The sequence below is a fragment of the Apodemus sylvaticus genome, chromosome 1, assembly GCF_947179515.1.
Source record: "Apodemus sylvaticus chromosome 1, mApoSyl1.1, whole genome shotgun sequence".
In the NCBI taxonomy this organism is placed as follows: Eukaryota; Metazoa; Chordata; class Mammalia; order Rodentia; family Muridae; genus Apodemus; species Apodemus sylvaticus.
In genome coordinates, this window is record NC_067472.1 from 77658664 (window position 1) to 77672567 (window position 13904).

General features: G+C 49.1%; 1 protein-coding gene across 3 annotated transcripts in view; it reads right to left on the reverse strand.

Moving 5' to 3' along the window:
• LOC127695411 (integrin alpha-X) overlaps positions 1-11748 on the reverse strand; it is a 20909-nt gene extending 9161 nt beyond the window's left edge. For 2 of the 3 annotated variants that reach the window (XM_052197545.1, XM_052197554.1), the window contains exons 1-17: positions 11630-11745; positions 10935-11040; positions 10394-10497; positions 10068-10138; positions 9836-9950; positions 8311-8441; positions 8041-8186; positions 7673-7826; positions 6380-6530; positions 6111-6184; positions 5828-5957; positions 5601-5743; positions 5297-5437; positions 5000-5209; positions 838-968; positions 555-712; positions 287-441 (exon numbers count right to left, since the gene is read on the reverse strand). In XM_052197545.1, coding sequence (XP_052053505.1) covers positions 287-441; positions 555-712; positions 838-968; positions 5000-5209; positions 5297-5437; positions 5601-5743; positions 5828-5957; positions 6111-6184; positions 6380-6530; positions 7673-7826; positions 8041-8186; positions 8311-8441; positions 9836-9950; positions 10068-10138; positions 10394-10497; positions 10935-11040; positions 11630-11666 — 2157 coding nt within the window. In that variant the 5' untranslated portion in view covers positions 11667-11745. Of the gene's footprint in view, positions 1-286; positions 442-554; positions 713-837; positions 969-4999; positions 5210-5296; positions 5438-5600; positions 5744-5827; positions 5958-6110; positions 6185-6379; positions 6531-7672; positions 7827-8040; positions 8187-8310; positions 8442-9835; positions 9951-10067; positions 10139-10393; positions 10498-10934; positions 11041-11629 lie in introns of those variants that run through there. The other variant, XR_007979975.1, reaches the window with a different exon arrangement.
• Positions 11749-13904: the final 2156 nt, after the last annotated feature.

The window sequence follows — 13904 nt, forward strand, 5'->3', positions numbered from 1 at the left end:
ATGTGCTCAATAAATGCCTGCATGCGTCAACCTGAGGCCACCCAGCAGCCCTGTTCTCTTCCCTAGAATCCATCTGGGTGACCCCTGGTGGCTGCACCTAGCCAGAGCCATTCACTGGCTTATTTAGGTAACAGGTATTAAAGATGGCCTGCATGCCAGATCTGGGGCTAAGGCTATGCCACAGGAAAGCTCAGACCGGGCTGTGTTCTTTGTTTGCTGAACTTTCTTCCAGTCCCCAAAAGGCCTCTTCCCACAACTATTCCCACGACCTATCAAGGCTGCCCACCGGGAGCAGCATCTTCACACGTTCACAGTGCTTCTTCAGACCAAGGATTTTAACTCGAGTCAGAGCCCGGGTCTTTGTCTCTTTGAAGATGGCCCGGGGACTCAGGCGGCCAGGGTCTAAGGCCAGGTCAAATATGACATTACTTTGAAGGTCACCTGGAAGGCAAAATGGAATACAAGGACAATTGAGAAGCCCAAAAACTACATCATGAGACAGAAGTCCTAGGTTGGAGGCTTCCCCAGGTCAGGATCAGACGGAAGAGACTCACCTAGTTGGGTCTCGGGGCTTTTGTGAATATGAAAGCAGACAGTGACATCACCCAGTGTCTGCTCAGGGGCCGCCTGCTCCTGACACTCAAACACAGACCTGGAAATCTCTGCAGGTGTGAAGTGAATAGTTGATGACACTCTGAGAATCGGTCTGGTCCTGTTGGCAGAACACTGTGCTGAGGAGAGGCTCTTGGCCGCTGGGACCACAGCCTCCAGGTAGGAAGAGAGGTTCTAGTCTGGACTTAGGATGTTTGGGGGAGTGTCTGAGGAAAGTGTGCTCACCTGAGCAGCAGCATGTATCCTTTGGACCCTACGGCCAGGTCCACAAGTCCATCCCGGGTGAGGTCCTGACCTCCACTCAGAGACTGCCCAAAATATTGGAGCTTGGAGGAGATCTGGGATCCTGAAATTCTCTGTCCAGAAGAAAGAGAGTCAGTCTGAATGAAAGAATGCTGTGCTTTAGCTATGGCTTGTTTCCTCAATGAGAGTTCCAGGATTTGCCAAACCTTTCCAAGCAGTCTGGGGGAACGGCGTTAGTGATGGCCTTGCCCTCTCTGCTGACTAGTCTCTATGCCAACTTGGTACAAGCTAGAGTCATGTGGGAAGAAGGAAATGTAGAGAATACTTCAATGCCTCAATACAACTGGCCTGTAGGCAAGTCTGTAGTACGTTTTATTGATTGATGATAGATTGGGGTGGGCCAACACAATGTGGGCAGTGCTACCCCTGGGCTGATGTCCTGGGTTCTGTAAGGAAACAGGGTGAGCAAGCCATGGAGAGTAAGCCAGTCAGCAGCATCCCTCCATGGCCTCTGTATCAGTGCCTGCCTCCAGATTCCTGCCTTCTCTGAGTTCCTGGCCTGAGTCCCCTCAGGCTGATGCTGATGTGGACCTGTAAGCTGAGATAAACTCTTTCTTCCCCAGGTTGCTTTTGGTCATGGTGTTTTATCACACAGGAGAAACGCTAACTAAGATACTGTCCAAGAGATTAATTGGGACTTGTACAATTCATGTAACCCATAGAAACATTGTAAGAGAACAAGACCTCCCTTGACTAGATGTGGGGACCCAGGACTGTAATCCCAGTGCTCAGAAATCATGAAACAGAAGAATCTTTAGTTCAAAGCCAGCCTGAGCTACATAGTGAGAGCCTTTATTAAAAAAAAAAAAAGTCTAGCCCTTCTCTGCTCTCCCTGGCTTCCTATCTTGCCTTACAATCTCTCCTCACACATGCTCCCACCATCTGTCATGATGGCAAAACACCCATTCACAGAAAAAGTGTGTGATGGAGTAAGAAGAAGGAAAAACTCATTGTGGGCCAGTGAATCCAGAATCACAGTGGGCCAGGAAATCCAGAATTACAGTGGGTCAGTGAATCCAGAATCAATCACTGCAGGCCAGGGAATCCAGAATCACTCACTGTGGGCCAGGGAATCCAGAATCACTGTGGGTCAGTGAATCCAGAATCACTCACTGTGGGCCAGGGAATCCAGAATCACTGTGGGCCAGTGAATCCAGAATCACTGCGGGCCAGGGAATCCAGAATCACAGTGGGTCAGTGAATCCAGAATCACTCACTGTGGGCCAGGGAATCCAGAATCACTGTGGGCCAGTGAATCCAGAATCACTGTGGGCCAGGGAATCCAGAATCACAGTGGGTCAGTGAATCCAGAATCACTGCGGGCCAGGGAATCCAGAATCACAGTGGGTCAGTGAATCCAGAATCACTCACTGTGGGCCAGTGAATCCAGAATCACTGTGGGTCAGTGAATCCAGAATCAATCACTGTGGGCCAGTGAATCCAGAATCACAGTGGGTCAGTGAATTCAGAATCAATCACTGCAGGCCAGGGAATCCAGAATCACTGTGGGTCAGTGAATCCAGAATCAATCACTCTGGGCCAGTGAATCCAGAATCACTGTGTGTCAGTGAATCCAGAGTCACTGTGGGTCAGTGAATCCAGAATCAATCATTATGAGTCAGTGAATTCAGAAAGGCCTATGGGGGGAACCCCAGTGACATCCGTACTTGGATGTAAACCTGTAAGACATTTTGGCAAAAGAAGCTACAGAGTGGTGTGAAGTGGATGCACCTTCAGTTGTTCTCTCTGAGGCACACATCTTCTTTAGATCTCCTTCCATTGTTAAACTATGTTAACAACGATAACAAGCGCATCTTATTGTAACAACATAATAATGTACCAGGTGCTAGTCTGAGCGCTCTATAGTAGGGACACACATGCTCAGTCCTCACAGCAGCAGCTAGGTGTGCCTAGTTCATTCTATCATGATGACCAGTTTACAGACTAAATTCCCAACTAAACAGCCAAAGGAGAAAAGATTTATTTGGCTCAAGGTCTTAGGTCACTAGGACTGAGAAGGCATGGGAGAGTAGAGATGTTCACAGAACAGCAGCTAGAAAGAGGAATCAAGGGAGACAGGAGACAGGAATGTCAGAAACACACTGTAGCCATAATGGTTTTGTGCACTGTGTAAAGTTTACCCTTATGTTAGTCAAAGGGTAACTGATTTCTCCACCCTCATATCTTGTTTCAATCCAGATGTGGCATTGTAGTGCTTATACCAAGAATCGGTGTCTCGGTTTGTGCAAACAGTCTTTACCATTTATTCTTAGTCTTGTCAATAAATGTAATTATCCAACGGTTGGGCAGAAGAGAGAATACGATGGGATGTCTGCCAGCCAGAGGAAAGAGAAAGAGAGAGAGGTCGATTCAGATCAGCCAGGAGGATGGAGGATTTGCTGTAGGATTGGGGGCCATGAAGAAGGGGTCCAGAGAGAAATTGTGGAAACACACCTGAAGCCCAAAGAGCCAGGCCCACGATAAGAAGCAGGTACACTGGGGTCTTGGCTGGGAGGTAGTCAGATTAGCTTAGAGGTTAAAGTAGATTAACTGCTCAGCTATTGGGGTGCTGCTGGAAATAAACCTTGGTTTCTCAGTGTGGTTATTGGGGACTAGCTTAAGGTAGAGAAACACAGCTTCTGGATTAATACATTACTTAAATTTATATTAAAAAATAATTCATTTTATAGAACACAGAGGTTTTACTAATCTCTTGATATTCCTGAATTCAATCTCAATTAGCAAGAGTGACCCAGCCAGTGTCACACAGTCACTAGCAGAATTATAATGCTTTCCCCTGTGCTTTTCTGAAGGATGAAACAACCATTTTAAATGTTCACACACTAAGCAATAAAAATATGCACCTCAGAGCTCTGTGGCTTTTGAGTGTTCAGAGTCGTGAAACCATTTCCATGATCAATGTTAGAACACTTTATCACGTCAAAAAGAGATATGACACCTTTTAGAAGTCACCCCATGCTGTCACTTCCCCTTGTGACAAGCAGTCACCGACCTGCTGTCGCTATAGATCTACCTATTAGAGACACTTCACATAAATGTAACGATCTCTTCTAACTGGTGTCTTTTACTTAGCATAGGGTTTTAAGGCTCATCCACATAGCCTGTTCTTGGTGCAGTAACATGCCATTTCATGGATAAACCTTTAGTTTATCTGCTTATAGGCATTCTGGTTGCTTCTACATTTCACCTATTAATCATGAATAATGCTTCAAATGGCATTCTATGTAGTTTGTATGAGGACATATTTTCAGTTCTCTTGTGCTAGAATTTGTCTGATCATATGACGACTCTATAAATAACCTTCTGAGAAATTAACACATTGTTTCAAAATAGCTACATCATTTCCCACTCTCACTAGCAGTTCCTGAGTGTACGGCGTGTCCTGTTGATTCGTGACCCTCCTGGTTCCAGCTGTGCTGATGAGGTTAGGTTACACCTCACCATGGTGATGTGTTGGCATCTCATGGGTGATGATGCTAAGCGGTCGGCATTTGGCGTGTTTGCTGGCCTTTGTTAAAAGTCTTTGGAGAAATGTCAGCTGAGATGCCTGCTATTTGACTGCTTTGACATTTGCCAAGGAAAGCAGTCGTTCCTTCTAAGGGAACCCTGTTCCACTATGTGGAAGGTTCCTGCCCAGGTAGCGGGAAGGATCATCAATTACCAGGATGGAATGAAATTAAGTATTTAAGGAGATGAAGGGACAAGAAAATTAGCATAGCAAGGGAGTGAGACCAAGAACTAGTGAGCAGGGAGGAGCCACTGAAACTCGGAATGCTGAGCCCAGGGACCAGAATCCCCCTAGTTTACACTGAGCCTCCTACTTACCAAGCCACATCTATGAAAGAGGTTCCCTATCAGACTCACATACCTAGCATGGCTGACTACAGGTGCAGTGTGGAAACTGCTCAAGTAGTCTCAAGTCAAAGCACGACAAGCAGAAGTTAGTGGTCTCGTATCTCAAATGTGTGTGTTTTAAATGAAGTCACAGAAGAGAATTGTTGTGAAAGAAATGAAAAAGAAAGAGGAAGCTACTGTAGACTTGGGAGATAGCACTGGGCCTCACCTGGCTGGGCAAGGGAGCGATGTCCTGCCTCGAGGCTCCATGAAATATGTAGACAGCACCTCTGTTCTCCTCCTCTCCAGGTGCACCAATAGCCACATCTGCCACACTGTCCCCATTCACGTCCCCTAGCACCGTCAGAGCTGCCCCAAAGCGGCCCCAAGGGTGGCCCTGTTCCCCATGGAGGGTGGCCACACACTGCCACCTGCTCCTCTGCAAAGCAAAAGCAGGGTCAGACCCAACTTGGGCAGACCTCTGCCCATGCCCAGATGCCACCAGCCAGGACCCTTAACCACTTACCACACCAGGCATGGGGCACACCGATACCTGCCCCCCTCGGGTCTGCTCATAGTAATGGGGGACTCCGATCAGGACCAAGTCAGTGCTGCCATCTCTATCCATGTCCACAGAACACAGAGACGCCCCAAAGTAGGAGCCGATCTGGGGGGCCGAGCCTGAAGTCATCTAAGATGCCCGCTCTGGGCCAGGTCCTGCCTCTCTCCCAGCACCACGAGCTCCTCCATAGGCCCCCAAGCCCGTCGTCTCCTCCTCCACCCTCACACTGCTCAGCCTCACACTCCACCCTGCCTTCTTCCACACCAACCTGTGTCCCTCTGACTTCAGACTTGGGCCTCCAGTGCCTGGATTCCTGGGTAAAGATGACAACCTTCCCCATGTGCTGGTGGCGAGGGGCCCCCAGGATCAGGCTGTGGGCCCCCTTCCAAAAGGCCAGTGCGATGGAGTAACCTGAGGGGCCCAGACTCAGCACCAAGGCTTCGCCTGTCTTCAGGCAGCTCCTCCTCCCCACCTCCTCCCACAGCCGCCTCTTACCCAGGTAAGCGTCCCTCATGTCCATGTTCTCCTGAGACATGTTGATGAAGGTGGGTCTCATATTTGGAGGGTACAAGAAGGCACCTCCAGACCAGCTGAAGCTTCCCACAGCCCCCAGAACTGGTCCATCCTGGGAGGAAAGGATCCCAGGGCTGAGCAGGATGCCAGCCTAATTCAAAGGAAGACACCCCCCCCAGCTCCACACACCTAGCTAGCTAGCACTAGCCCCCCCATTCCCCTGCCCACCAGCCTACATCACCATCCTTGATGGGAATTGACTCACAGGTGTAAACACAGCACTGAAGCCCTCCTGGGACACCTCCAATTCAAAAGAACTGCTGCTTGGTGTCTCTGTACCTGGAGAAGGCAGGATGCTTGGCTTTCAGGAAGAAAAACTACCTTTCCCAGGTTCAAGGAGGCTTCTTAGGAGAATCTAAGATGAGAGACTAACAACAAGGAACGGTGCCTAGCTCATGAAGGTCTAAGTTCAAAAAGGGAAATCCTGTGCCTGAGGATGGACTCCTGAGGCAGGGAGCGTCATTGCTGACTTACCCTCAATGGCAAAGATCTTCTCCTTCAGCTGATTCTCAATATCCTTCAAAGCATCAAAGTTCTCCACGCTGAACATGTACTCGTGGGATGGCGTCGAGGCAATGGCCTCTAATTCTTTCCTGGACTGTTCTGTGTAAAACGCCGCTCCTACCTGTCCCCAGAGAAAGCCAACCCAGTGAGAATGGAAATTCTCCTAGGCCTAGATGTCATGTTACTGCTTGAGTCTGAGAAGCCCCCTCCACCCCCCTACCCCTCACCCCCGTGGGTCCATGTTTTAAGCAACTTGTGTGGTGGAGCTTAACTCGTTAAAGTATGGGATGAGCTTGTGAATATAATCCTACAACCACCCCTACTCTCTCTGGCCTCCTTTCTGGTCCTCCACATGTGAATTGCTATGACATCATACGACCACCACCATCACAAACTCTCACCCTTCCTTCTCCTCCATTATAGACTAAGACCCTCCAACACTGTGAGTCAAAATAAAATATTCCATCCCAAGAAGAGGAAGAGTATAAGGACTGGAGGGTAAAGGGAAGTGCTGTGAAGTACAGTCTTCTGGACGTGACGTGGCTGTTGCATTTATGAACTTTATACCACCTGTGGTTACCATCACAAGACTCACATAAGATCAGGCCAGCCCCCAAAGTCCCACAGAGATGAGAGAAGTGACATCCAGGCCCCAGCCCACAGAGCTATTTGTACTTCATAGCTGGCAGGGCTGAGTCATCCTCCCTTGAGAATATGGTTACTAGAGGTTCCCAGTGCTCTGGCAGATGACAGAGCCATAGGTTTTAACATATAGCAGCACTGACTGGACTTTGTAGGTTGTTTTTAAAAACACAAAGTTAGAAAAGGGAGGTGTTGGGGGACCCTGGGGGTAGTGAAGGGGAGAGAAATAGGAGACAGAGGGGGTATGTGATCACATCTCATTGCATACCTGTATGAAACTCTCAAGGAATGAAAAGTAAAATAAAAGACACCTCTCTCTTAAGTGCTTCTGTTGGATGCTTTTACCACAATGAGGCAAACGTGGCTAAGGCATTACATGCGGTATCACCCACCCAAAACTCTTCAGTCAGCCTTGGAGATTCCTTCTAAATGAGGCTCAAATGGCATTAGGGAGTCGAAGCAATGGAGGTCACAGGTCCCCAGTCTGAAGGAGCCTTTCCCTGGCTCCGTATAGCTAACTAAGGCAGCAGAAGATGAGAAAACTGCTTTCTACCTTTAGAGGAAGTTGCTTCAAGAGGAAGTTACAGGAGGAAATGGTGGGCGACCATCTTTGTGTCCTACCCCAATTGCATAACGGATGATGCCTGCAGCCTCTGCCATGGGGATGACATTTTCATAATTCAACTCGTCCCCTACTTTCCTCCCATCAGTGATGACAATGAGGACCCTGGTGGCATCTTGCCGAGCTCCGCTCTGGGTGGTGAACAGCTCTGTTCTATCAAGAAAGAAGAGAGTCCAGAGGCCTGTAGATAAAGCTACACTGACTTTTGCTGCCCTTCCTGCAGGAGCCCCACCCCCACTCACAAAGCCCCAATTGGCAAGGGTGTCAACATTTCAGGTTCTTCCCATTTCTCTCTTGGACAGGCAAATGAGGCCCAAAGGGAACCCTGGATGCTCTGGGAAAGGATGCACGGCAAGTCTGGACTCACATGACATGCTTGATAGCTGAGGCTGTGTATGTGTACCCTGTCAGCTGTGTTACAGAATTCAACAGTCTTGAAGGGTGGGACGTGGAGATGAAGTCTTTGAAAGTAAAATGTTTCCAGAAGATATCTGAGAACTGCATCAGGGAGAACTAAAGAAAAGCACATGGGAGTGAAGGCTAAGATTCCCCAGGATGCCACAAACACACCCGAGAGCCTTAGGCCCAGCGAGCCTTCCCAGCAGGCCCTGGGCCTCACATCTCCTCAGGAACTCACCCGTGTGCTAGGTCGCTGAAGTTGCCTCATCACAGCTTTAACAAAGGCCAGCATTTTTTGAAAGTTTGTGGAAGAGATGCTACCCGAGCCATCAATCAAGAACACGATGTCTTGGTCCTGCCTTGGACACTCTAGGAAAGGATATTGCTCTGACACTCCAAGGGACACTCAAAAGATCTCCTGGCTCCAAGAACCCATTTTCCCAATACCCTCCACCCATCTCAGTCTGTCAGTCACAGCCCAGTCCACTTGTGAGACCTGTCTGTGTCCAGATTCTCTCTTCCTTAGTCCTCTAATGTGGACAAGGTCTTTGAGTCTCACAAAGAGGCTACAACTGTGGACGATCTACCCCAAGCCAGCCCAGTAGATATAAAAATGCAAGCATCTCCTGTCTCAGCAGCAAGAGACTGAGAGCCTTCTCCCTCCACATAGACTGTTCAGTTCCTCCCCAGAGGCCAGTGACAGTCTCTCCCCACAACAACCACCGGCTCGGAAAGGACCATAGTCTGTGGTCAGTCCCTGTCCTTATTGGTTAGTGCAACACTGTATTTTTATCCCTGGTAAGAGCCACACACTACCTCTGTCTTGTTCTCAGTTTCAGTGTGGGTTCCCCTCCAAGGCAATAGTAGAGTTTTTATTCAGGTGAAAATTTTCCAGCTCAGGAAAATGGGTTCTACCCCCTGGGATGGCAGCAGCAGCAGGGTTCTTAACTGCAGGTTCTTTGTCTCCCCACAGAGTAGTGGTGGAAGCACCCAAGAAGATAAGGCCCACCAACCAAGTCTACGGCCTCTGAGAATGTGCCTACCACTCCTCCCAGACTTCTCTTTCTGTGTCTCTCTCAAAAGACAGAGACACACGCTCTGCTGACTTTTCTGTCGGTGGAGTCTAAATCCAGGGGATTTGTGTTAGAGATGCCTATCCTAGGCCTCAGAGTGAGCACAAAACCAGAAAACAGCCTGTCTGCAGCTGGAAAAGCCCACGCTCCTTCACCTCATCCTCCATCTCCATCAGCACCAGAGAAGCCATACCTCATGTCTTGACCTGGTAAATACACACATGCACACAAACACACACACACATACATACACACACACACACACATGTACATGCACACACATGAAGAACATATATGCATTCAACTCAAACTGCACCTTCATCAGCAAGTCCCAGACAGTTGCACTAGCCAGTCAATGGAAAATTACTCCCCTTCACTTTCGTTCTAAGAGTTACAGCAGCTTATACCATCAGCACTGCCATGTCAGGCCAGGCACTGCACCAAATGGGTCACCTTGTGCTGTTTTCAAAGTTCCACCCATTAGTAGTCACATTTGACAGAAGCAAAACCCCAAATTCCAAAAACATTAACAGACTAGGTATCAGGGCCAGCAGTATCTCTCCAGCTGTACCAGCTGGCAATGTATTTTCCAGATTCTCTCTCCCTTCCTCCCTGTCGGAAAAGAATCTGACCCACTGAAGCCAAGATACATGTGCGTGGATTCCCCAGAGGAGCCGGTGGCTTGCTTACCCTGTTGCACAGTTGGAAACTTCTGATTCTGCATGAATGATGACGTCAGTAGAAAGCAGAACCCTGTCAAGTATGTATTCTCTCTGCATATGTGGTGCACAGTAGGACCACAAGCCTTGGGACAGAGAGGAATGATGAATGGAGCTTGTTCTGTTGGTCTACTCTCCAGCCTGGCAGCCCCGGGGCCCTGCTCCTCCCCTCAAGACCTTCCTGTAGGACCAAGAGCTCTCACCAGCAGCTGGGAAGGGTTGGTGGCAGCAGCGAGGGACAGGCCCAGGGACATGTTCACAGCCTCTGGGGGCACTGTGAAGATAGACATGTGCATAGTGGGTCTCACCCCCCCCCCCACCTGGCTAGCAGGGAGGCCCCATGGGTAAAGCAGACATGCAGATTATAAGGGAGCTACAGCATCATGGGGGTACAATGGGTAGGCCCAGGAGCTTCTCTGAGGCTGAGTTTATGGATAGAGTTGCAGCTGCCAAGTGGGACTCCTGGGCTCTACACAGGCCTCATAGCCTAGGAGCTTAGCATTCGGCCGGAGGCAGGGCTGTGACTCACCCTGGAGGCGGATGGGCTCACATTTGCCTGCGAGATAGCCACATTTGTAGAGGCCACCTGTTTGGTTAGCGGCTTTTATTTCCTTTGGCGCTCCAACCACCACCCTGTTGGGAGATAGGGAGCACGGCAGTTAGGAGCCTTGGTAGAGAGCTGACTCTAGCTCTGGAAAATGGAGGCTCAATTTAAATTCCAGGTGGGTAGTGCTTTGTTTTGTTTTGTGCTTTATTCTCTCCTTATGGGAACCCTCCATTTCTGGCATCTAGGTATTTCGTAAACATACGTTAGATGGACAGACTATTCCTTGTAAGTGTACAATGAAGTCTAAAGGCGCACCCCCTGTGGTTGGCGGGTCACAGTGCCCGACATTTAAGAAGCACTTGGTAAATGTTATCTGGAATTATTCTAAAGGTCTGTTTTCAGGAAAACATTCATAACACGACTAAAACTGCCACATCCCATAAAGAGAAAGTATGCAGGTGATACCACTGGAGTGTGGGGCTGGGAGGGGCGGAACTCTGCCCAGATGCCACCGAGTCCTCACCAGGAGCTGTCGTACTGGAGCACACTGTGTCCAAACTCAGCACCATCCATGTGAAAATGTATCGGCTTCTCTGCATCCAAGTTGAAGCCAAGACAAGAAACAAACACTGGGAAAGCACGAGAAGCTTTAAGGAAGGTCCCCTCCCCCTGACCACCTTCCTGACCCCTCCCTCAGCTGCGTCTCCCAGGCTCCTGACTCCCTCGTCTCTCTTCCACACTCAATACCCCCCCAGGGGCCTTGGCCCTGGACTGTCTCTCCTTCCCCTAGTTCATGAGTCATTTTCCACGGTTGAATTTCAGTTGTTTCCCCAGAGTGAGCATCAAAGTTTGAAGACACATTTTTCCCATCTCTCTCTGTGGGGCTTTGATAAAGGAGAATCCAGGAAAACATGGGAACCATAGGGGAATTCTGAGTGCACCATGCAATGTGCATGCTCTGCCTATTTCAGAAATCTGTGGGCTGTCAAGGCCAACACGCCTGTCTCTCAGGATCTCTTGGGTTCTCCCCCAAATGGCTTCTTTGATATTCTCTCATTCCCCAAACTCCAGATCCAAAGCCCTTATACCTCAGCTCTCCCGTAATGTCAAGTCACTCTCCTTACCAAGGTCCTGATCTCTCAACCACAGCCTCCATCTCAGGGCCCTGACTTACTAGGAACAAGTCCCCAGCCCCTCTTCTCCGAGGCCCAGGCTCACCCATCAGCAGAAGAAAGGCTATCCTGGCACAGCTCATGGCTGGAGAACAGAAGCAGGCTCTGAGCGACCAGCACCTTGGAAACAGCTGCCAAGTCACTGAAGAAGCAAATGAGAAGAAAGGTGGTCAGGAGGCTGGAGCCCAGGAGGGAAGTGTCAGCGTGACTCAGAGGGAGGGGCGGCGAGTTAAGACGAAGTGGATTGCGAGGGGACGGAGGCAGCCTACACTCTTCCACAGAAGACTTGCTCTACTTGAAATGACATGATGACATATTTTTCTGGCTCCCCAGTTTTTGCCTAGATAGATATAACCTCCCTGGTTGTCTCATCCTTCTCAGCCTTTTGTACTGGCAGAAGTTTCCCCTGACCTTGAAGTATGAGTCAGGCTCAGGAGGAGAACAGATGCTGTCCTACAGGACCCTAGTGGAAGCCCTCCACTTCTGGCCTGGACTTAGTCTGAGTAGACTAAGAAGTCAGCCTGTGGGCCATGTGAGGAATTCATTCATTCACTTACTCATTCACTCATTCATTCAATGGATTAGTCATTTACTCAACAAACGTAATCGAGGGAGATGAGATGAGCCTTTTGCTAGGTGTAGGAGAAAACATAACCCAGAGATCAGTGTAAAAGCAGATGGGTAAACACTAAAGTGGGCCCTGGGAGAAAAGAAGTGCGAGACCGCTGGAAGTTTGCGCAGGACCCCAGGCTGGTTTCTGGAAGAGGCAGCACTTAAGCTGACTCTTAAAGGCAGCCAAGGTCAAGAGAATACTAAAAACTGAATTTCAGAAGCAATGGATAATTTCATTAGGATTACCATCCATTAAGCTCTATTTTGGAAGATAACACTGGCCCACAGCTGGCCATTAGGCCCTTTCTCCTATCAAGAACATGCCCCTGTCAGGCACCCCAAAGAAGGGGTGGGGTAAGCATTGGATCACAAGTTCTGGTTCTCATTCCTGTCCCAGGGAAAGTTTGATGGTGCCAGGCCGCCAGATCATCCATGGATGGTAGCGGCCAGCAAAGAACTGGGGTGCTGAGCAGCTGACATTTGAGACATTACCTTTACCTATAACTCTTCCCAGTTTGACCAGATTAGAGATAACAATGACAGCATCTCATTTGGTCTAAAATGGCTAAGCTTACGGTTTCTGTAAAACATGTCTAATTGCTCAGAATGCAACTTGGGGTTGGGACTTTAAAGAGATACTCGGGCGACATCCTATGTGAAGTATTGTAACTCAGGACCCACATAAGCCACAAACAATTTCTATGGCGGACCAGTTTCTCTTTAGGCACTAGCCAAACTGGGCACCAGCTATTTTTATTAGAGGTTTTCTCACTGTTTCCTCATTTCGTGAAGTGACTTCTCGCTGGAGGTCTTGCCTTTCTGGCACACTACAAAGAGAGAGAGTGGGAGGTGAGATTGGCGAGAGATGAGGCTGGACTGTCCTAAAGAATGGAGAGTGAGCAGACCACAGGCCTTGAGTCCTGCGGACAGAAGGAAGGGTAGGAAGGATTGAGGAGTAAGATGTTCACATTCACCTTTCGGAGAACCAGGTTTGGTTGATGTCCCTGGGAGGCCTGACCTTTTCTGAAGAGAAAGAAGGAGTAGACCAGGAGAGAGGGGAAGTGGTCAGGAGGGACTGGAGGAGAAGAGGGAGGGGAAAGTGCGGTCAGAATGTAATAGATGAGAGAATAATGAAGACAAAGGGAACTGTAAAGTGAAAAGGAGGGGAACGCAAGGGCCGTGAGTGGTTCCTAATATCCACGTTATGGAGTCAGTATACGACCGTGGGAGGCATATGGACAGAGAGCGGGCTGTCAGGGAAAAGCCAGCATCCCCACATAACATAGGACTATAAAGGGCCAGGATGCTAGCTTTCTGTCTTTGTTTATCTCTGGGCACCAAAAACCATTGGCCAAGGGGCTGTAGTACCAGGAGAGAGGTGGGAATTGGGGAAGAAAAGAGACGCATCTAGAAAGGGGAGTTCAGCACAGAGTCCACTGGACAGATGGCCAGCTCTGGGATCCCACCCTTTCAAAAGGAAGCTTTGGCCTCAGGAAACTGTTCTCACATTTTCTGAGTCTTCGCTTTTTGTTCCCGTGTGTACCATTCTTTGTCCTTCCCTGGAAGGAAGGCAGGCACATGGGCAGTCAGCTACGTCTGTACCAGGACCTGAAGAAGACCATCAGTCAAGGTCAATACAGCTGGCTGAAAGTCAGGGGGCAGAAAGTAGGAACTGCCACTGACTGTCCAGCATCTTGACACTTCTGCCT